Source organism: Chiloscyllium plagiosum, unplaced genomic scaffold, assembly GCF_037043375.1.
Source record: "Chiloscyllium plagiosum isolate Xiang-an unplaced genomic scaffold, Cpla_swu_hap1 HiC_scaffold_21, whole genome shotgun sequence".
Classification (NCBI taxonomy): domain Eukaryota; kingdom Metazoa; phylum Chordata; class Chondrichthyes; order Orectolobiformes; family Hemiscylliidae; genus Chiloscyllium; species Chiloscyllium plagiosum.
Window position 1 is genome coordinate 33,635,030 of NW_028270159.1, and position 24,887 is coordinate 33,659,916.

At 39.0% G+C, this 24,887-nt stretch overlaps 1 protein-coding gene across 2 annotated transcripts in view; it reads left to right on the top strand.

Moving 5' to 3' along the window:
- The first annotated feature begins 667 nt into the window (after nt 1–667).
- arrdc1b (arrestin domain containing 1b) overlaps nt 668–24,887 on the top strand; it is a 60,541-nt gene continuing 36,321 nt past the window's right edge. The window contains exons 1-3 of one of the 2 annotated variants that reach the window (XM_087998489.1): nt 703–842; nt 15,456–15,662; nt 16,844–16,954. In XM_087998489.1, coding sequence (XP_087854615.1) covers nt 16,909–16,954 — 46 coding nt within the window. In that variant the 5' untranslated portion in view covers nt 703–842; nt 15,456–15,662; nt 16,844–16,908. Of the gene's footprint in view, nt 843–15,455; nt 15,663–16,843; nt 16,955–24,887 lie in introns of both variants that reach the window. The other variant, XM_043719983.2, reaches the window with a different exon arrangement.

Here is a 24,887-nt window from a genome sequence, read left to right on the forward strand (position 1 = left end):
CACAGGGGATGAACTTGGACTTCACCAGTTTCTTCATCCCCCCTCCCCCCACCTTGTCTCAGCCGAATCCCTCCAGCCCGGCACCGCCTTCCTGACCTGCAGTCTTCTTCTTGACCTCTCCGCCTCCATCCTACTCCGACCTATCACCCTCACCTTGACCTCTTTCCACCTATCACATTTCCAACGCCCCTCCTCCAAGTCCCTCCTCCCTACCTTTTATCTTCTCCTGCTGAACATTCTTTGCTCATTCCTGAAGAAGGGCCTGTGCCCGAAACGTCGAATCTCCTGTTCCCTGGATGCTGCCTGACCTGCTGTGCTGTTCCAGCAATAAAGTTTCAACTGTACTTTCAAATAAACCTGTTGGACTGTAATCTGGTGTTGTGTGATTTTTAAAAAAACAGAAAACAGAGTAACGTTTCGAGTGCAGTGACCCTTCCTCAGAACAGCAGAATACCGTATGATTGAGCCTTATCTGTTATTCATAGGTTTGTCACGATTTGATACATTACTTGATACACGTCAGGCACATGGGCGGAGGGGGGGTTGACAGCGCGCGTGCGCGGTGCGGTCGATGGGCGGCCTTTCCTGGCCGGCGGCGAGGGGGTGGGGTTTGTTGACGTCGCGGGGCGGGGCCGGACCCGTGACGTTGTGGGTGTCGCGCGGCCGGTCGCGCGCTGGGTTTCCGGTTCAGTCCGGCGGCGGCTCGAGCTTCGCGTCTCGGAGTATGGGGAAAGTTCAGGAGTTGAGCGTCGTCTTGAAGGACAACAAAGTGGTCTACAGCCCCGGCGAGTTCGTCACCGGCGAAGTGAGGGTCAAGCTGTCCGCGCATCTCAACTTCAAAGGTCGGTCCGCCCGCCCCGGTAGCGAGTCGAGGAGTCGAGGGTTGAGGCGGCGGGGGGGGGGGTGTTGCAACTTTCAGTTGAGCCCGGGAGGCGACGGTTGGGTCCGCGCGCTGAGCAGCTGCTGCCGCCGCCGCTGCCGGGTCAGGCAGGTTCCCTCCAGGGAAGTTGGAGGGACAGGAGTACTCTGTGACAGTGAGGGCTTTACAGGTGGCAAGTGGGAGGGAGCGAGAGAGAGAGCAGAAACTGCAGCACTTAATCCGCCAGGGAGTTAAAAGGCACAAAGCTTTTAAAGCGTTCAAGTCCGAGGAGGAAATGCAGAAACCCGAACCTGGAGAGGTGCCTTGAGGGTTGTTTTCTATTTGTCGGGTTAAGGTAAGGTTGAAGAGAAACTGTCAGGATTCATTTGCGGTGGTCTAAAGCTTTTGGAAGTATTAAGAGGGATTAATTATGTACTTCTCAGAGCCAGCTTTTACATCGTTTCAACTAAGAGTAATCACTTGGTAATGTTTGTTGTATGATTGTTCTTAAATTCTAACGGAGGACTGACACATCGAAGCTGTACATTTAATATGCCTAAACCGTAATGTAATTTTGTTTTTGACGCGGGACTATTGGTATCCAAAATATGAATGTCATAGGCTTGTCTAATAGCAGTTACTTATTGGAAAATAATCGCTTACTGACTGGAAATAAGATGATGCAGTGTGTAGAGTTTAACAAATGGTGATAATGGGTTATGAGTAATCCAGTGCAGGGCTTTTATCAGATAAACAGCAAGAGAAAAGTTTGATATGTTTGATACTTGAGTACCAAGATTCAACTGTTAACACATGTCAAAATATATTAATGTAGTTGAAATCTATATCTGATTTTGAGTTAGTTAAGTGGACATGTAGGATTTCAAATGTTTTTTTAAAATAATGCAAGGATTATTGAATTTTGTATTTAATTATGTTGAGACTGGTTAGACATGGTAATTTGGGCACAGCTTAATATTTCACATGTTACGTGAATTAAAATGGTTTGGTGAAGTCATACTTGCCCTGTGCAGTGAATAATTTTTGTTTAGTAACTCGTATGTAAGAAGCACCTGCAGAAGCAATTACGAAAGGAAAATGGTCACTCGCCATAAAGTAAAGAGTTAGGCGGTGAGTTAAGGGTAGTCAGTACAGTGTTTTTTATGGCATTTGGAGACTTAGGAAGGGAGTTTAAAATGAGGTTCTTATTCTGCCTTGCTGAGGTGAAGCTGGTGGGATTCTGAAAGCCCTGTTAAGTTTGGAACACTTGGTTGCAGGCTGAGGGCTGCAGGAAATAGACTCTGAATTAGGATGTATAACCTGATTAGAGACCAAGCTTTTTTTCCTTCACAGTCACTGTGGCAAACTGTTAAAAGTGAATTTGGGGATTAAAATAAATTGCTGTGATTTGGTTTGTGCAAATGATTGCTTAAACACCCATAGGGTGCCCGCTTATTTAATTAGTGAGCTTTTTTATTTGTTATTTATAGTCTTTACACTGTGAGGGAATAACCTTATCTGTCTTGTGTAGTTCCTAAGTCAACATTCACCCTGTTGAATGACAACGACCTCAGTTAATTCTTAGTAAATCTGTACTTTAACTACATCTTGGCTCTGAGACTACAATATCTTTGCCTAACAAAATCTATCCGCTTTGGTTTTAAAATTTTCAGTTGAGCTATTCTCAGGCTTTTTGGGGTTGGAAAGGGTAGGTTTCCTTTGTGTGAAGAAGTACATCTTGCATCAGCCTGATTGTTATACCCCTACGTTCCCTAACCCAATCACATCTCTACGTCAGCTGAAAGTCTTTGGTCAGATCCCCCTTGTTAGCTTTGGAGAGCACAGGCATAATCTATATAACTTGTCTTCTAATTTGCGTTCTTTATTTCCATGTATCCTTTGAGCTGTCTTGAGTGTGGAACTCCAAATGGGGTTTAACAACTTGACATAAATTCCACGTCCTTTGGAACAAAAGTCAGCATTCCGTTCATCTTTAAGGCTTTTTTGGACTTGTCCACAAACTTTGTGATTACTGCACTGGACTTCCTTAATTTCTGTACTTATTCACAGTTTCTAGCTTCTTTCCATTGAGACAATACTTTGATTCCTATTTTTTAGGTCCTTTCCCACATAAAACTCCATCTGGTGCGCAGTTATGCTCATTCTTTAATGGGGTTGTTGGTCAGAATTACCTGTTCCGTTCAGCCTGAGGGCAATGGTACCCAAGCACAACTTGCTTCAATATCACATCCCCTATGTAAAATAAAGTTCCATGGTGTTTCACAAACATGGTGTAGGAGAAAGATGATTGTTGAGCTGTCAAAGGAGATTATAGAAAATGTGACCAGTAGTTTGTGGATGAAAGTTTCAATGTGGGGAAGGAGAGAATAAATGGAGTCTCAATGAGGCAGTTCAGGAGTGAGTGTCTTAGTGTCTGAAAGTGTTATGGTACAGATTTGAGACGGCCCAGGGAATCCCTTGTGGACTCAGACCTGTAAAGCCTCTCTCGGTTCGTCCCGGAGATTGTACTCTTTGGAAGTATGTAATAAAAACCTCTTACAGATAGTTTAGTTTAATTTTAGTCGTCCCCTTTATTCACTAATAGCATCAATGTTAAAACATGACACTGACACCTATAAGCTAAACTAAGTTCTAATAACCTAGTAGAGTAGAGTACCAGCTCTTCAAGTGCCCCAGCAGGCAACTCCGATGTACTGATACGAAGTGGCTTCCTTTTTACAAAAGTTTACACAAATTATTGCATGTTCTTAATAAGACAGATAACAGTGAAAGACAATAATTCATAAAGAAGAAAAGTTAATTGACAGGTTTGTGTGCACTTGACTGATCACTCCTACAGGCCTTGAGCTATCCATTAGGTGGGAAAAAGAAATCCAGCCAGGTTAGGTGTCTGCTGGTGAGATAAGTTCCTATAAAGAAGTACCAGTGGGAAATTTCATAAGGTAACCTTGCACAGCTCGCATATCTGATAACATTGTTTTACGAAATGGCTTCTTAGCAAGGAGGGCAAACTTTTGACCATAAAATGGCTTCTTGACAGATTGTGTCAGAATCTCTTCAATAAGCTGGGAGCAGATTCCTGCTTTTTATCTTAAGCACAGAACCATTCTATACCTGAGGCTGAAATGTCACTGCAAGGTAGTATTTAAAATGATTAATTAGACTCATTAAACATGTCGTCTTTTCAAGTTTTATTCAAATTCAAATAAGACATAAGATATGATTAGTTCTCATTGACAGTGGGGCAGTCTGTAAGGTCTGTAGAGTGGTCTGCAGGAACAGCAAGTAAGCTAAGGCTTCATCAATATTACCTTTTAGTGTTTGTATTTAATAACCTGGTAGTGGCTATTCAATATCATCAAAGTCCCAAAATGCAATTAAATTCAATCCATAGCAGATAAACATTGAGTGTTAATTTTCTACTGGCTTCAACCGCCTCAGCACTAAAATTCTCCCGCTCCTGAATTCTCAGGTCAGGGTTTTGTAACTGCAAAGATTTTTTTTCTCTCTGTCTGCCCCACTTGCAAATAAGAATCCATTATAATTGGCAGCATCTGACCGTTAATTATAAAGTTTTTGATAGTACCGAGTTTCATTTCCGGGTCAGAATCAAACACTCATTAATTTCACAGGGAACGGCTGTGAATGTTATCACTTGGTGTCCCGTTCACACACATTCACTGATGCTAAGGCAAATGTTCTTAATTGTCTTACAGCATCCTGTTATCACTTGGTGAGCCCAGGTGTCCCTATCTTTTGCATTCTTTAAGTGCCCTCCTTTTTCTGAGCCTTCCTGTCTATTTTCTAGTGCAGTAAATGTGTTCTACAATTCAGCATTTCATTTTAATTTAAATATTTAAAGACAAGTTTTAAGGCTACAGACTTTCTCAAAAGCACCACTTCCAAGGGCCACATACATAGAGTTAAGATGCCAAAGTCATAAATAAAACTTTTTAGGGTTGTAATTTGGTGAAGCAGTTTGGAATTCTCTCTTCGGGAAGATGAACCATTAAATGCGTTTAAAACATGCATTAAGCTTTAAACTGGTGGCGTTGAATATGTTTGCAAAAGAAGGAAATTGATGATTGTAATTTGGTGTAGACAGGATCGATATCAGAGTTTCTGGTGATCTGAAGGTTATGGAGAGCAGTCAGCAGACTTTGGAGTAGTTGAGTCTTACACTCAAAAAGGCATGTTTGAGTTGCACCTTGGCTATGTCAGGGAGATGGACAGTGTAGTGCTGAGAGTCACCTGTTTGTAGTGTACACATCTAAAAGTGGATAGAGTTAGAGTTTTAAGAGGTAGTAGAAAGACCGAACTATTGACTCTATATATCAATGCATTTGACATTTATAACAGATGAGTTGACAGCGCAAATAGAAATAAATGTGTATGACCTGATTGCTATTACAGAAACATACTATAAGAATGCAAAAACAGAGACCTGGATCTCAAGGCTACCTTGAAATAAAGATGGGCAGAAAAGAATTTTTTTTGTGACAGGATCTTAATCATACAGGACAGAAACAGACCCTTTGGTCCAACTTGTCCACACTGACCAGACATCCCAATTTGACCCAGTCCCATTTGCTAGCATTTGGCTCTTATCTGTCTAAATCCTTATTAATGTACCTATCCAGATGCCTTTTAAATTTGTAACTGTACCCTGCCTTCACTACAACTTCTGGCATCTCATTCCATACATTCATCACCCTCTGCATGAAAAAGTTACCCTTCTTGTCCTTTCTAAATCTTTTCCCTCTCAACTTAAACCTATACCCTCTAGTTTTGGACTTTCCCCACCCTAGGAAAAAGACCTTGGCTGTCCACCTGACCATTCACTCCATGCCTCTCATGATTGTATACATCTCTGTAAGGTAACCCCTCAGCCCCAGATGCTCTAGGGAAACAAAAATTCCCCAGCATATTCAGCCTCTCCCTATAACTCTCATCCTTCATCCGGCAACAGCATTGTCAATGTTTTCTGTGCCAGATCAAGTTTAATAATATCCTTTCTAAAGAAGGGTGACCAGAATTGTATGCTGTATTCTAAAAGTAGACTCACCAATGTCCTATGCAGCTGCAACATGATGTCCCAACTCCTATACTCAATGTTCTGACCAATGAAGGCAAGTGTACAAAATTCTGCCTATTCCACCCTGTCTACCTGTGACTCCAATTTCAAGGAACTATGCACCTGCACTTCTAGATCTCTTTGTTTAGAAATGCTCCCCAAGGCCCGACCAATAAGTGTAAAGGTCCTTCCCTGATTTGGCCTTCCCAAAGTACAACACCTCACATTTATCTAAATTAACCTCCATCTGCCACTCCTTGGCCCATTGACCCATCTGATCAAGATACCATTGTACTTTGAGCTAATTTTTTTTTACTGTCCACTACACCAATTTTGGTGTCATCTGCAAACTTATTAACCATGTCTCGTATATTTATATCCAAATCATTTCTATAAATGACAAAGCAGTGGACCCAGCACTGATCCTTGGCACGCCACTAGTCACAGGCTTCCAGTCCAAAGAGCAACCCTCTGCCACCACCCTCTGTCTCTACCTTCAAGCTAATTTTATATCCAATTGGCTAACTCCCCCAGATTCCACGTGATGTAACCATAGTACTCGGTCGACCATGCAAAACTTTGTCTACGTGTGTTTCAGCAAAGTGTTTGATAATATCTACTCATGTGCCTTTATTAATCTTTATCACCTCTTCAAATAATTCAGTTAAGTTAGTGCGATACCAAAAGAGAAAATGCTGGAAAATCTCAGCAGATCTGGCAGCAGCTGTAAGGAGAGAAAAGAGCTGACATTTTGAGTCTAACTGACCCTTTGTCAATATCAAAGGGCTGGGGCTGTTTTCCTTGGAGTGGAGGCTGAGGGGTGACCTTATAGAGGTTTATAAAAATAATGAGGGGAATGGATGGAGAAATAAACAAAGTCTTTTCGCTGGGGTCGGCGAGTCCAGAACTAGAGGGCATAGGTTTAGGGCGAGAGGAGAAAGATATGAAAGAGACCTAAGGGGCAACTTTTTCACTGAGGGTGGTACGGGTATGGAATGAGCTGCCAGAGGAAGTGGTGGAGGCTGGTACAATTGCAACATTTAAGAGGCATTTGGATGGGTATATGAATAGGAAGAGTTTGGAGGGATATGGGCCAAGTGCTGGCAGGTGGGACTAGATTGGGTTCGGATATCTGGTCGGCATGGACGGGTTGGTCCGAAGGGTCTGTTTCCATGCTGTATACATCTCTATGACTCTAAACCATGTTAACTTTGCCTGTTTGCACTAGGATTTTCTAACACCCTGCTGTAACAAAGTAGTCTCTCACTGAAACATAACTATACAATGCTGCAGATTTTGTTTTAACACTAAAATAGTTCATTAAATAGGATAAAATAAAGCAAATTGTTATAATAACACAAATGCATTCCTTAAGCACACAAAAGGCATAGTCTTATTAATCCCAAACATGCATTTGAAATTCCTGAAGGGCTCATGCCCGAAACGTCGATTCTCCTGCTCCTTGGATGCTGTCTGACCTGCTGCGCTTTTCCAGCAACACGTTTTCAGCTCATGTATTTGAAATGGCAAGGACTGATTAGGGATTGTCAACGTGGCTTTGTGTGGGGTAAATCTTTTCTGAACCCTTTCAAGTTTCACAACATCTTTCCGATAGGAAGGAGAGCAGAATTGCATGCAATATTCCAACAGTGGGCTAACCAATGTCCTGTACAGCCGCAACATCCCAACTCCTGTACTCAATACTCTGACCAATAGAGGAAAGCATACCATACGCCTCCTTCACTATCCTATCTACCTGCGACTTCACTTTCAAGGAGCTATGAACTGCACTCCAAGGTCTCTTTGTCCAGCAACACTCCCTAGGATCTTACCATTAAGTGTAAAAGTCCTGCTAAGATTTGCTTTCCCAAAATGCAGCATCTTGCATTTATCTGAATTAAACTCCATCTGCCACTTCTCAGCCCATTGGCCCATCTGGTCCAGATGCTGTTGTAATCTGAGGTAACCCTCTTCGCTGTCCACTGCACCTCCAATTTTGGTGTCATCTGCAAACTTACTAACTGTACCTCTTATGCTCGCATCCAAATCATTTATGTAAATGATAAAAAGTAGAGGACCCAGCATCGATCCTTGTGGCACTCCACTGGTCACAGGCCTCCAGTCTGAAAAACAACCCTCCACCACCACCACCCTCTGTCTTCTACCTTTGAGCCAATTCTATATCCAAATGGCTAGTTCTCCCTGTATTCTGAGATCTAACCTTGCTAATCAGTCTCCCATGGGAAACCTTGTCCATATAGATCACATCTACCGCTCTGCCCTCATCAATCCTTTTTGTAACTTCAAAAAACTCAATCAAGTTCGTGAGACATGATTTCCCATGCACAAAGCCATATTGACTATCACTAATCAGTCCTTGCCTTTCCAAATACATGTACATCCTGTCTCTCAGGATTCCCTCCAACAACGTGCCCACCACCAGAAATCTCTTTTGACTAATTTGTTAGTTATTTCAGGAAATGGACATTGTAGATCGAGGCACCACCAATGTACTGCACTTAGATTTCTAGAAGCTGTTGACAAAGTGTAATGTCAGAGTGTATGAAGGTAATGCAGTAACATGGATAATGGATTGGCTAATATGAAACAAAGGATAAGTGTAAATGGGAAATTATCAGCTAGCATGATGTAACAAGTCATGTGCCACATGGTAGCCAATTTTTGTACAATATTTTTGTGACTGCTAAACTTGATGAGAATAGAGATAAAGGAGAATACGTTTTGAAGAGAACATATGCCTGCAAAGAGTCATGGGTTAAAAAAGGCCCAAGATTTGGCAGATGTGTAATGTGGGAAAATATGAACTCTTCCTTTTTAGGCAGGAAGAATCTAAGAGCATATTATTTAAGTGGAGAACTCTGAGGTACAGGGTAATTTTGATTCATGTAACCATCTACAGAATGGAAGTATGCAGGTACAACAAATTAAAGGCAAGCGGAATGATAGTTTCTAGGGAAATTTAAGTAAAAGCAGGGATGTTATAAGTTAAACACAAGGTTAGTACAGCTTTATGTGGAATACTGTTTTACTGTCCTTAATTAAGAAAGGATTAAATAAATCAAACTTATCAGAAAAGTTTCACTTGACTGATAGCTGGGATGGGAATTTGCCTTAAGGAAAGGTGCACAGGGAATTTAGAAGAATAGAAAAAGGATCCTGAGGGGACTTGACAGGGTGCTGCTGCAAGAATGTTTCCCCTTGTGGGACAGAGTAAAACCAGGAGGCAGAGTTTTAAGATAAGGGGGTTCTCAGTTAAGATGGAAATGAGGACTTTTTTTGAGAGTTGTGAATCCTTGATACTCTGCTCTGAGAAAAGAGCAGACTGTTATTGAATATACTTATGGTAGAGGTGGGTAGATTTTTAACTAGCAAGGGAATTAAGGGTTATGAGGTATGCAGGAATGTGGACTCGAGGCCACAATCAGATAAACCATGAATAACAGAGCAGGCTATAGGGGCCAGATGGCCTACTTCTGCCCCGATTCATATTTGCTTAAAATACACCATTTCCAAATGAAGTGTTTCACCTTATCCATTATAGAAACTTTTATGCAGTTAATTCTTAAAATGTTTTCAGTCTGATGGGAATTACTGGTAGCAACTTTGTAGGCTGTGCAGTTGTCTTTTGCTTAAGAGTTTGAATAAGGTAATTAAAATTAAATGATTCTGTTAATACTTTTCCAAAATACTCTGTTTACTCTTTTAATAATATCCAAGCACATGGTGTTTCCTTCAATAGGAAAAGTTGTTGAAACTCATGGAACAATTTCCTCTGCTGACCCTTTACTTTTTCATTCAAACATAATGGAACAAATGATCAGCCCACTCAGTTTGTGTATCAAATAAACTTCTCCTCTTTAGGATTAAAAGAAGTACTATGTAACTTATCAGAGCAAGTTTGGAGAGTTACTTTTTAAACTTTCTTTATTAGTAGTTGTTTGCTTTTCAATTGCTGTCTTTTTGCATTGCCACCTAAAGTAGCTAACAAATAATGATGTAAGTCTGCTCAAACTGAAAATCCTAAAGTGCTCATTGAATGCTTGTCCATTTGCCTATAATTGACAGAAGGTCATTACTTAAGAAGGTTAACTGGTGTGAATGTGCGAATTTTATGGTGTTGAGTATTATATGAATTATTTTGCTTTCCGTGTGATATGCAACGCATGACCGTTTTGAACCGAAACAGATACAATGGAGTTTTGTTGTTCACAACAGAACAATAGGCATGTTGAAAAGAGACCTCTGCTCAAACTCTTCAATCCAAAACGAAGTTCCCTACCTTAAAATGTAACCAGTAAATTCTTTAAACCAATCTACCTATTTGATTGTCCCTAACCTTGCATCCAATGAGTTATTTGCCTTTGACATTATATTTCTCTCTTCCCCAGCCTCTTCTCTTCCTCCTCTTTTCCCTTATTGCCCACTTGATCTTCCCACTTCCACCCCCATTTCCTCCCGCCCTACTATATGTAGTTGTAGTTTTGTATATGAAATAGCCAGGTACTAAACTGAAACTTGAGTACACCAGATGCTCATTTAATCATTCATTTACTATATTTTGAAAAGTGACCTCTATTCAAACTGTTCCACCATAAACTAAATTCTCCATCTTAAAATGAAACCAGCAAATTCTTTGACCCCACTCTACGTATTTAACCTTCCCTAACCTTGCGCCCATTCTGTTATTTGACTCTTGCATTACACTGTTCTCACCCTCCTCCCCAAACCACCCTCTCATTGCACGCATTTGAATTTTGCAGATATACTAGTTTTTTTAGCATAAAGATTTTGGCAAATTCCACTTGGAGACGAGGTGCTTTCCCATGTTCAACAACTGGGAATGGAGCAGGCTTAAACATAGACTTGATTGTTAGGTTTTGCTGTCTTAAACCAGAGCTTCATTCAGGTGGCATGATTCATTAATAATAAATGTCTGGTGCTTTGAATATATCAGTCCAGGCAAAACATAGTAAATGAATGGCTAATTGAGCATCTCGTATTTTAAATTCTAATTTAGTATTTTGCTTTTACAAAATTACAGCTACTCACCCAATTTTCAGTGTGTCAATACATTCAGGGAGCAACTGATACAACCCCATAGTGAACACAGTGGTACATTTAAAAACTTTCCATGACCAATGGGTGCAGAGATCCCACATTCTCAATTGTTTGTTACACAGAAGGTTTATGAGCATGCTACTTTTGAATGTTTGTACTTATGCTGACCGATACAGGGGTGTATCAATATTCATTTAAAAGATGATGTATAAACATTTTCTTGTACTAATGGCTGTTTTACTTGGCCCTACATTGTACACCAACATGTGTGCAAATTGACTTGCGAGCATACTAAAGAATGGAATTAGTTTTCAGCCCAGAGTTTGCCTGTATAAAAATATTAGAACAAATGTAGACCATGCTGCCCCTTGAACCTCCTCTGCTATTCTGGGCGATCATGACTGATCTTTGACCACAGTGTCTGTGATCTGTAGACCTGGATATGCTGCCTGTCTGTTTCAGCCTTAAAAATATTCAAAGGTAACACTTGCATAACTATCTGGGATCGAGCATTCCAAACATTCACAATCTTTTAATTGAATCCCTGGTGTGGAAGCAGGCCATTTACCCATCGAGTCCATATGGACCATCTGAAAAGCATCCCACCTAAACCCTGCATTTCCCATGGCTTATACACCTGACCTACACACCACAGGACAATTTAGCCTGGCCAGTCCACCTAACCTGCACATCTTTGGGCTGTGGGAGGAAACTGGAGCACCTGGAGGAAACCCACGCCGGCATGTGAAAACTCCACGCAGACAGTTGCCTGAGAGTATAATCGAACCCAGGCCCTTGGCACTAAGGCAGCAGAGCTAACCACTGAGCCACACTGGGTGAAGAAATTTCCGCACATCTTGTTCCTAACCGATCAGCTTTTTGTCTTGAGACCCTGCCCTGTGTAAGCTGGAGGGAACAACCTCTGTCTACATTTATTTCTAGTATTTCAATATTTGCTTTTCCTTCCTTGTCAAGGAACTGTAGTAAAAATTAAACACTCCATTCCTCTGTTCCATAAAGTGCAAGAATGTACCAAGTGTAAACTAGAAATTACTTTGGGAAAGGAATTGAAGAAAGTCACAGTGCAGCTACTCTTGACTTGAGTCCTTGCAGAGCCATCTGTAGCCTGATTCAAATCAAGGGGATTGTTATGGTCAATGACCAGGGATACATAATTTCTTTCCCTTGTGACTTGACAAACTCTAGCTAAGTTGTTGTTTCATGATTCTTTCACTGCATTAGAATGACTCAAATGTTTGGCTGCTTGATTTTACTAGATATGAAAGATTTGGTAGACCAATAAAAGACCGCAGCCTCTCACGTTTGCCTTTTAACTTCCTGCTGCTTGAACTAAGTTGATAAATCACAAAAGTCAATTAGAATTCGTACAGTGTGGAAAATCAAACTCAAATAGAAATACAAAGATACAAAGCCCTTTGGCCCAACAAGTCCGCACCGCTCCTCCAAAGCGTATCCCACCCAGACCCATTACCCTACATTTCCCCTGACTAATGCACTTAACCTATACATCCCTGAGCACTGTGGACAATTTAACATGGCCAGTTCATCTAACCTGACATCTTTGGATTGTGAGGGGGAACCAGAACACCCAGAGGAAACCCTTGCAGACACTGAGAATGTGCAAGCTCCACGTATTCACCCAAGGCCGGAATCGAACCCGGTCCTTGGTGGTGTGAGGCAGCAATGCTAACCACTAAGCCACTGTGCCATAAGTGGTTCCTATTCCCCTATATGTACAAGCCAAAATTCATGATACTAAAAAGCATATGCAACAGTGCTTGCTGTAAAAAATATTGTCCTGAGATTTTGAATCCTCTTACTATCAAAACAGTATCTTAATTTCGGAACTTCAACAAAATGGTTTCTTGAACTGACCAAAACATAAGGGTGCACTGAGTCTTCTGAGAGATTCAAAGTCCATTTGACAGGTAAACAAGCAGAAAATCAAAACCTCAAATAGTCAATAACGGGTTCAGATGTGATACAAGCAAAACTCCAATGATAGATGGTGAACTTTGGGAACCTTTGGTCAAAGTTACTGTCTCTGTCAAGCATGAGACCCCTATACATGTCTCACATCTCAAATTACTCATTCATTGTGTACCAAAATACTACTTTGTGACAAAAATACATTCCATTTGCATATAGCCAATTCAATGCTTATTCCACCATCTCTTGTCTCTTTAGATTAACCTATCTAGAAAATCAAGCTCGCTGTCATTTTAAGCAGAGACTTTGTACTCTGGTACATTGTTCTGGACTATGTGAAATAGCTTGTCATAGTCAACATTATCTAGTCCCTTCAGGTTGCGAAGCATAGCAGTTAAATTATCTCTGTGATAACTTGTGTAAGAGATGAGTGAAAATCTTGATTTCTTACATGACCTGCACATTTATTATCTTTGCAGTGCAGTGACATTTTTGTTTTTGCTTTAGTTATTACTAGTCATTGCTTTAACAGACCATTTAAAGGAAAATTGCTGGCATTACAGCTGCCCAAAGCTGAGGTTTACATTAAGTTGAATTTGCAATATTTTCCAACCATTCTCTGATCATCCTGGCAAACAAGAGTCATTTAATAAAAATTCCCAATTTTTGTATCAATAGAACAAAGCATTTTGCAGACCTAGTGTAGTTGCTGGAATGAAAATGGGCTTCAATTTAAATTGTGAATTAATACTTTCTTTTCATGTCATAGGTGTATGTTATTTACCCCAGTTTGCTTGTTAGGTTTTAACTGTAAATTTTGTTATTTAATGTTGTATGTTGCATTCCGAATTCAAAAGTTTCAAACGTCTAGGACAGTTTGCTAAATCTGTTTCAAATGAAATAATAACCAGACATTACAGTATTTCTATCAATCTTCTATAATCTTTTTTTAAAAACTGACAGTTTAAATTTCTTTAGAGCGATATTAACAATGCAGGTAAGTAGAGATTTTTTAGATTAGATTACTTACTTAGTGTGGAAACAGGCCCTTCAGCCCAACGAGTCCACACCGACCCTCCGAAGAGCAACCCACCCAGACCCATTACAGGCAATTTTAGCATGACCAATTCACCTAACCTGTACATCTTTGTGACTGTGGGAGGAAACTGGAGCACCCAGAGGAAACCCAAGCAGACATGGGGAGAATGTGCAAACTCCACACACAGTTGCCCGAGGTGGGAATTGAATCTGGGTCTCTGGTGCTGAGAGGCAGCAGTGCTAACCACTATACCACTGTGCCGCCTGATATTTACTCCAACAAAAGAACTAGCAACATAATTTTTTTCAAATTTAAATAGTCCTGTAAATATTTTATATCTTTGTATTTCTATTTGAGTTTGATTTTCTGCTCGTTTGCCTGTTAAGGGACTTTGAGTCTTCTGAGAGATCCAATGTACCCTTATGTTTTGGTCTGTAGCGTTCAGTTCAAGAAACCAAATTGCCGAAGTTCCAAAATTAAGATATTATTTTGATAGTGAGGGGATCCAAAATTGCAGGACGATAGTTGTACAGCAAGCTTTGTCACGTATGCTTTAGGGTATTCTGAATTTAGTTTTGTACTTATAGGGGAATAAGAACCACTGTACTTCAAAAGAAGAAATGGAAATTAAGCATAGTGCTACATCTTTAATAAACAATGTACTGTCCATGTGCCAGTTTTTAGCATGCTTATTCAATAACTATCTATTGAGTTTGTGACTTCTAATTTTCTCTCACTAGTTAGTCTGGTGGTCTTTCAAATTGTTGCTCATAAATTATGTACAAAACCCACAAAAATGGAGTCAGAGTTGTCCAAACTCCTTTCACTTGCAGCACTGGGAGGAGGAGAAATTGTTTCCTATCACAGCAGTCTGAGGTGGATTTGAACCCAGGCTTGAGTTGAAAGGACACCTGCGACTAGGGACTTGTTCCAGAATTCTGCAGTGTAGTTATAAGCCACAACTTTGGAAGGTTGTGAAGTCTGAGATCTCCTTCATTTCTCCCATCTATTCATTTAAACAGGTTCTTATCCTGTTCGTAATAACACTTACCATGTAGTGGAAATTGGCAACTTTGGTATCACAAATATGCCCTTTTAGTTCTCCCTGGCGCTGCTGCAAAGTGGAGACCTTAATGTATTTAAGGTGAACTAAAGCTCTACTTGGTAAAAAGTTGGGAGCAGTTTTATAAAAAAAAATGTTGAAAGCTCGTCAGTGTTTCAAGGCAGTTCTTGTTAAGAGTTGCTTTTTTATTGTGTATAGCCAGTAAATGGGAAAACAAATGCATGTTCAAAACAAAGATTTATTTTGCACAAATGAGTTATTTCTGATGGACAATTTGAACATTTGTAATTCTTAGATTCTGGTGAATTTCTTTACCCTTCTAAAAACCAATATTGTAAATCCAGACATCCACGATTTAGTTTCCCTGCAGCTTGGTTAAGGTGAGGTGGAAACCCTGGGTAACTTTTACAGGGCATCCAAGGAAACAGGGAAATCACATACTTAATCCAGGAGGTGCTCTGTGCAGAGCAGAAGAGGCCAACAGTACGTCACTTGTTTACAGGAAGGATTACCATCTCTTCAATACATCGCTTTGTCACAGCTACACATTGCAACAATTAAAGTATTTCCAGAATCTGCAAGTATTAATTATTTAGGCCATCTCTTCTATTGTCAATAATACAATTGCTTCAGTTTTTTTGAATCATGAGAAAGGAATGCAAGGAACATTAGTGAGACTGTATGATTTAATACTTATTTTGAAAACTAGTAATTTGATGTTGAAATTTCTAAAATAATCTTGGTGTATATTTTCCGCAATTCGTATAATTTCTATTACCCAATTCAGTTTAGATGCATTTCTTCAGTGCACCTGTGTTCTCTGCATACTGCAAAAGCCATGAGAATTGTAATTGAACAAATTAGTGGTTAATGGTTATATCTATAGAAGTTTTTGAAGACAAATTGACATTTGTGCTCCCTTAATTAGGATCACTACTACTGATATTACTCAGTATTACAGTTTTATTAAGCAGTTATCTCAGGCTGTCTCAGTCTTCCAGACTGGTCATGTGATGGTCAGGCAGTGAACTTGCAGCCTAATTTGCAAATTTGTCCCTAAATATGTCCTGCAGAATCTCTGCAATTTAGACTTCAGAAAAAATCTATTGAAGGTGTGTAAGCTGCTGATTAAGTTTGTTGTTTTTCATTCTTACTTGGTCTCAGTTGGAATACTGCATCCATTTCTGGAGAAGGCAAGATAAGGGTTTATCTATGAGATTAGAGAGTAGCAGAGTTGATCAATGATTTCAAGGGATGATAAAGCAAGAGACTTGGACTGGCTTGCTCATAAGAGAATTCGCATGGACTCTGGCCAAAATGCTGCCTCCTGCGCTGTTAACATTGAGTAAACCAGCCACCCTTCCTGCTGATGTCATGTTAAAACTATAATATAAAGACAAGTTTTGTGACTTTGCTGTCCAGGCAACCAGTTTGAGACAAAGTTTGTTGTACGAGAATTGGAGGATAAAGGAGTCAAGAAGTCTTTTGTATTTGTTGTCCAAGAGAAATTGGCAGCATGCAGCAAGGTTTTTGTTTTTTTTTGCTTGTGTGAATGCTTCTGGAGTTGGAGTTCTGAAGTACACATGCTTTAACACTTTTGGATCAGTAGCTGACAGTAGCAAATCTAACACCAGCAATATGATTTTATTTTTCAATGAGGTTACTTTCTCCTGTTTAATTCAGTTTGTATTCTGTCATTCCCTAGGTCTAGCTACTACTTTGACTTACCAATTCTCGTGTTTTTTTTCTCCTTGCTAGCTTTAAAAGTGAATTGCATTGGGTCATGTGGTGTTACCAACAAAGCAAATGACACAGCTTGGCAGATGGAGGAGCAGTATTTCAGTAGCACACTTGTTGTTGCAGAGAAAGGTAAGAAGTACCTGCTTAGTTTGCAGTAAAACATTTGAAATTGTGTTTTCAGCATTTACGGTGACATACAGCATGTTTATGCTATTGATTTGTGTATGATTGAACATCTAACAATACTAGTTCATATTATTCTGATACTATGGGATCTCTGCATAACCTGACATAATTGTTTTATTCATTGCTGAAAATTTAATGGGGAATTGATTTATACCAAAATTTCAATCATCTTTGGCTTTTTAATATTCCAAATTGTTTGAGCAGTGTTAAGTGAAGCCACATATTAACCCAGTACAATTAATGTTTTTCAGTTACTTAAGAATGTTAAGTATGTATTTACTTTAACGTCCACCTTCATTAAGAATTGGGATGAAAAAAATTAGATATTATGAGATGCAAACTTGAATGCCAGTATTTCAAAATATTTGGGATAAATAATTGCAAGAATTAAAATCTGTTTTCAAAATTAAGTGTATGTACTGAATTTAGAATGCTACACAATCATCTTCTCTAGAATTGACAGGTGCATTCTTTGTATATCTTTCAGTTCTTTAAAGTTTTCATATGTTACAAGGGAAGGTTATATTCATTCATGGGATGTGAGTGATACTTGCTGGGTCAACATTTGTCCATCCATGGTTACCTTTTGGAAGATAGGGATGACTTGCTTGCTTGACCTGCTGCAGTACATTTGGTGTAGGTACACTCTCAAAGGCAGTGGCCTAAATGGAAAACAGGACAAGGCTAGTTCGGTGGTTGATGACTGTTGCGGACATGATGGGATGAAGGGCTTGTGTAAAAGTCTGACTCTATGACAACGATGTTCAGTGAAGAGTTTGAAGATCTTGAACTAGTGACACTGAAGAACTAGCCTGTGATGCAGCTCTCCCAATTTTGGCACTAGCCTAAAGGAGGATATGTTCTTAATGTTAATTGATTCAGTCATCATTAGACTTTTGATTGCGGACTTTTCAATTTAATTCAAATTCCATGGAATTCAAGCTTGAGTTTTGACGTTCTAGTCCAGCAAATTACCCTGGTCCTTTGCTTCCTGAAGATACAACTTGAATCTCATTAAGAAATATACTTGTAAGACTGCACATTTTCCTGTTTAGTTTATGAAAATGAAAAATTCTGTAGAACTGGAATATGGACAAAATGCCACAAATACTCAGTAGATCAGGCAACATTGTGGATAAAAAAAGTTGTCAATATTTCAGGTTAATGTTTTGATGGGGGAATTAGTGGTTTGAAGCACTGTAACTCTGTTCCTGTTTACTGCAGCTTTACCTGATGAATGCTACTAGCATTTTCTATTTGCATCTTTTACCTAGTTTGTTTTGAATATCTGTCCGATAACTTGCATTTGCTTATGTCACAATGTTCATCTGAGTCTTTAAGAACCCTATAAGATGTGCATCATAATTGACCTGTACCAACTGATTTTGTAAATGAAGGAACACATGCTTAATTATAGAGTTCATATTGCCATTTCCTGTACACAACTGGCAGCTTCTAGTAAAAGAACTCTAATTATTGACTCATCAGTTTTTCAAGTTACTGGATTGTGTACTGTTTGAGATAAGAGTAATTTTATTGTAGAGCAAGAAGCATGAAATCATTGTTACCTATTTGGAGTAGCCCCTGTTTTTGTTGGGAGAACTGCAATTGTCAGCAGCTGGAAAGAAACACTTTGAAAACTCCTTGGAGAAAGATGCAATTATAAGATGCCTTGGTTATACTTGTTCAGAAATGATCTTGACACATGCACATATCATGTATAGTCTAAATTTAGAATTGTGGGTTTTCTGCATTTTGAATGGCTTCATTTTTTTTACAAGAATAAATCTAACTACATCATCCCACTGGTAAGCTGAAAGACATAGCTGAGAATTTTGCTGCTGATTCAAAGTAGCTGTTTCTCTTTGTGTAAATTCAAAGAACTAGGTCACAGATGCCTTTGTGTAAAAATGTAAGCTCAACAAGTGCTGGCAAAAAAATAGGTTGCCACTTCATTCTTTTTCTTCCATCCAAACATTTTGCTGATAACAGATTTTTCTACAAAACAATGTATGATGTATTTGACTGGTGCGGGCATGAGCTGCTTAAAGATGAATAGGAGTGTTCTGTCTTTATTCTTTCTTCAACCAATGGCATAAAAAAGCCTGCCAGACCTGCGTTCATTGTTGATCTTTGTGAGTCCCTGACTCAAATAACTTTCTTTGTACTTCAGAGCTATTCATTGTATCTAAAGCAGTTTGCCATGTTTGAAAAATGTGTTTTTAAATGCAAGTCATTTTCTTTCTATTTGCAGCTGTAAATTGAATGTATTTCAATCACAGAATAGTCCTTTACAATTATATGTGGGTCATCAAACACTTGCCGTGCCCCTGAAGGGTAACAGCAGTCAATTTGATCATGTGACCATTACAGCTGGCCTCTAGAACGTTTACAAATATAAGGTTACTACTCTTTTTGAGAACTGTTCTTCCCATAGTTCTTTACTTAGCCCCTCTGCTCTGCTTTTCCTCAGCAGAGCAACAGAAACTAAAAACAATGAGTGTATAATATGGAAATTAATTATTTTAAATTATTAAGGCTATGACATTCTATATGCCGTATTTTTTTTCTAATAATGAATTCAGCAATCAATTTGAGCAGATTGACGTCTTGAATGCAGTTTTAAGACAGGGTTCCACTCTTAGATTCGAAGTTTTTTGTAGATTGAGTTGTTACTGTGATTTAACATGCTACTATGGCAGTTAATTACACATAATAAATTCTTCACCTGATTGTGTCTAGAAAAATATCATGAATATAGAGAGTAATGTGGGAAAGTTTGGCAATCTGTTGTGCTTAATTTCCTTGTGTTGCTATAGTAGTAATATTCCACATCACCATTTGTTTCTTTGACCTTACCCAAATTGACACTTTTTTTGGATAATCTGAAATTTTGTGCTTAAGGAATATTGTGAATAACCTAGGTAGTGTATTGGCAGTAAAAAGTATGAGAAATATTAGGTAGTTCAAGATATAGTGAAATGTTTGGCTGGGTGGTTTAGCAGGATGAGGGAGATGGAATTAATTATACCTCATCTAGTTACTTTTCAACTCTACCACTGTTCATGTTGGCCTAGTTAATGATTTAACCAACTCTGCTGGGTCAACCACATGCTTGGGATCCTTGAGTTCTGACTACTAAAGGAAATCTTCTCCACCCAGCACAAGGAAGGTACTCAAATGAGCAGAGGATAAAGGAAGCATTTCAAAGATTCCCTGAAAGCTTTCATAAGAAATGCAACATAGATGTCAACACGTGGGAGACCTCGTTCAGAAGAAACTAACTTGGAGGAAACTCCTGTGTGAAGGGACACAATGTTTGAGAATGCCCAACAGAAGTGTGGGAAATGAATGCTAACAATCTCAAGGCCAAAGACCAATTCCATCTCCCAGAAACACCTGCCAAATGTTGATCAGAGATATGGCTCTTGCATTGAGTTCTTAGACGCACAAGGACCTTAAAAAAAAAAACTCGTGACTAGTAATGTGGAATTTTCTGGGTGAAATGTTACTCATTGGCAATTGATTGCCAATGGCAACAAGTTAATGATTTCCTGTCGTGGTTTTCAAGATAAGAACACATGAGCACCTCTGCGGAAGTAGGTTATTCAGGCTCTCAAGCTGCACTACTGTTCAATAACATTGTAGCTGATCTGTTCTTATTACAAATTCCATATTCCTATCAATCTAGTTAAGACAAACAAAACTTACTTACTTTCTCTGCCATTTTTTTTACCTATTACCTTTTCACACTCGCTCTCGAGGACCAACCCTCACTTGATTTGCACGTTTTTGTTAAAAACTGATACAAATTCTTGTTATCTGTTTTTACAATTCTGGCTAGCTTCCTCTGTGTTCTAATTTATTTGTCCATAATAACCTCTAAGTTATTCTGTGCCATTGTTTATATTCTGACTAATTGATGACTGTATATTTTTCCTACACCATTGTTATTATTCAGGGGCCTATAGATCATTCCCAATAGTGGCGACTTTTCCCTACTTTCTTGATGTCCTTCAAATTGATTCTGCAGTCTGATCTCCTGAACCAAGTTAATCTTACATATGTACTGATGAATGAAGCACAAAAAGCTTCAAGAAGATATTTTTCAGTGATATTCATTCTGGATGATGCAAACCATGAATAAATGTACCAAACTTAGTGTCTCGTACGGCATTGTTTTAATTATGCTAATGTTTAATGAGTCAGGATTTTCCAGACTCTGACCATTTTTCTGTAACTCATATTGGCAGTCAAATTAGGAGGAGGTAGGAATCCTTTCCTGGAAATCGATTTTGATATCAAACAATTGATTTAATTCTTGATGGTAGTTGCTTACCTTCACTATCAGATCTTGAGAGAATAATTATCTGAAATGTTCTGGTAATAAAGAAATTTGTTTGCATGAGAAAGTTAATTAGTCTGTTTATCCTGAAACTAGAGTTAGTCCTTTGTTATTATTTGTTACAGTGAACAATCAGAACAGTTCATTTAATGGTTATGCTTTATCCTTTTTTTGTCACACTCATTTGAAAAAACTCTTAAGTTAATAGCACAGTGTCCATTTATGAAATTATAAGCTGAAGGCGCATTTTGAAGGTTATGCGAAATCTAATTGTGAATTTTGTGTCAAAATAATTGATAAAATAAGGCACTAAGAAAGATGAAAAATGTGCTGTGAAAACAAGGTAAATCAGAGTGCTCATTTGCTCTGACATCTCTATTCAATCCTCTTTTATTGTGATATTACCGAAGTGTTTTGAATCTTCTGAGGGGCTGTGTTCATAAGTGAGTTCTGATTCCCAAAGATAAAATGGCAAATCATTGACCCCTTCCTCTTCCAAATTAAAATCTAGCTGTTTGTTTTCCTTGGATTGCATTTTAATGATATGGGAGCTCATTGTGTTTTTTGCCATCAATTTCTTATTTTTTTGCTGCTAATAATAATAAGCAGCATTCTCATTGTTTACGTATATCCTGCCACAGCATGTAGAACCTTCCCTTTGTCATCTTTTAAAATCATTTCTCTCTCCAGTCTGGTTTCTTAATTAGTGCAGATACTTTTGCATATAGACGCTTTCCTCGTACTTGGGCACTTCATGGAAAACAGCTGCAAATATTTCTATCACAGAAACGAAAAGTAGTGTGTAGAGCAGACCTGAATTCTTCAAAGAATGACCTTATCGTTTATCAACTGATAGTTGTCACTTTCCCGTCTTTTTAATCTACTTGTCTGATGTGATGTTGCTCATTCCTAATTTTCATTCCAAAGGTGACTGTGAACAGTCATCTTGAACCATTGCTGTCCTAGTGTAGGTGCATCCACAGTAATATTTTGTTGAAATTTCAGGATCTTGATCCAGCGTCAGTAAAGGAATTGCAATATGATTCCAAATCAAGGTGTTATGTAATGTGGAAGGGAATATATAGTTGGTGACCCATCAATAAGTCCTTTCTCCTCCAGGTGACCGTACGCTGGTTGGAATTCCAATTGGATATTTGATAATTATTATCTACTCACCATTATATGCCTCAGTCAAACTTTGTTCAATGTCTTTTGAAAGCTTTTCAGTGCTTTTACCAAATTATTCAGTATTTTTGCGAGAACTATTTCAGTAGGATTTTGACATGACGTTTAATACACTTGGTGACACTGTTAACATTCTTCTGAAAAGGTCTTGCAGTTTTACTCATGTACAGACCTTCAGATAATTGATCTGTAGTTTGGATTTTTAAAAATGGTTTTTGGGACAGTATTTCATTTTCTTCAATGCTTCAGAGCATCTCCAAGATCTCAAACTGCAGACTCATCAGACCATACATAGACTATGTTATAGGAGAGAAATGAAGACATTTATGTTCATAATTTGTAGCAAGTGGTAGATTATTTTAACTTTACTGTTGTTCCTTTTCCTCCCTGGTCCACTGATGCCTTTCACCCTACCTGAAAAATAATTTATTCCAAAGTTTTCACTTACTTGGAATTTATTGGATGAATAATTATCAACTGTTCTGTGCAGAGAAGCTCCTGATAACAATCTTAAATATGTATTTAACAGTTTCAGCTAAATCTTTGTTTTAATCTTAAAACTTCATTCAGAGTAATTTTCTAGATTTACCTTTCTACATATTGTAATCTACTATGCCTCATAGCTCTTTAAAATTACCTCACAGATGCCTTCAAACACTGAAAAGCTTAAATCATTCAAGTTTTATAAATCTATTCACTAATACCAGGAATTATTCCTGTGGCTTTTCCCTGCATTGGTCAAGGTGATGCTCAAATTTGGCCTGGCCAAAAACATATCTTCCTGCTTTCACTTTATACATCATTGTGCTCAACAAAAGGAAATAATCTAAATCTTGGATATCTATTGCAGTTGCAGATGAACTGTTTTTTTTCCATGCCATAGTAATAGAGATGTTCAGCATGGAAACAGACCCTTCGGTCCAATCTGTCCATGCTGACCAGCCATCAATGAACCAAGTTTAAATTACATCCCTTGTCCATCAAAGCCGTTCAGGAACTGATGCTATGAAGTGTGGGAATAGTGTCCAAGCAGGTGATTCATGTTGCTTTCTTACTGGACTGCACTGAGCACAAGCAACTCTTCTGAGGATGTGAAATGGCAAGGGTTGTTGCAGTTCTTGATGTTTGATTTGAATGTATGAACTGGTCTTAAAAAAAGGTAAACAATGCTACTCCATCAGTGATATTAAATGAAAGGAGTCTTTGGAAAGTATAGCTTGAGAGAGGTGTTGGTGAAGAAGTTGCAACAGGGCTGCAGTTTAAAAGTATACTTTTTTCGCAAGTTTTAAATGGAAGCAACTAAACACAATTTTTGTTTATCGAGGTCTAGTTCAAAAAATTGGAGTTGTTTTAAAGACATTAAAGATGTTTTTTCTGTATTTTTGATTGAAGTGGGGCAAATTTTGTATAAAACTAAGAATTGCTGCAGCATTAAAGCATATTTTTAAAAGCAAGTAATTTGACATTTATAGTAACTACCGTTTATGCAGCTGCTGGTTCAAACAGTAGTAACAAAAGATACAGATGAACTGGAACCAAGGGTGTGTACAATTAGAAGTTCAGTAAGTAGCTGATTGGTCTGTGAACTAGTGACCTGTTATCGATGGCCAAAGTCTTCTGACTGTCAACATGTGTGATTGGTTCCCAGGTAGCTGAACAGTCTGAAGCTATGAACAAGATGGGGAGGCATGCTGGCATCGTGGTTAGTACTGCTGTCTCAGCTCCAGGGGACCTTGGTTCAATTCCAGCCTCAGGCAATTGACTGTGTGGAGTTTACACATCCTTGTCTGCGAGCGTTTCCCCTGGTCTTCTAGTTTCCTCCCACGGTACAAAGATGTGCATGATAGGTGGATTAGCTATTGCGAAATAGCCCATAGTGTCTACAGATGTGCAGGCTAGGTAGATTAGTCAGGGGAAATGCTGGGTTACAGGGATAAGGTAGGGGCCATCACGGAAACGTGGATAGAAGAGGGACAGGAATGGTTGTTGGAGGTTCCTGGTTACAGATGTTTCAGTAAGATTAGGGAGGGTGGTAAAAAAGGAGGGGGGGTGGCGTTGCTAATTAGAAATGGTATAACGGCTGCAGAAAGGCAGTTCGAGGGGGATCTGCCTTTGGAGGTAGTATGGGCTGAAGTCAGAAATAGGAAAGGTGCAGTCACCTTGGGTGTTTACTATAGGCCCCCCAATAGCAGCAGAGATGTGGAGAAACAGATTGGGAAACAGATTTTGGAAAGGTGCAGAAGCCACAGGGTAGTAGTCATGGGTGATTTCAACTTCCCAAACATTGATTGGAAGCTCTTTAGATCAAGTAGATTGGATGGGGCGGTGTTTGTGCAGTGTGTACAG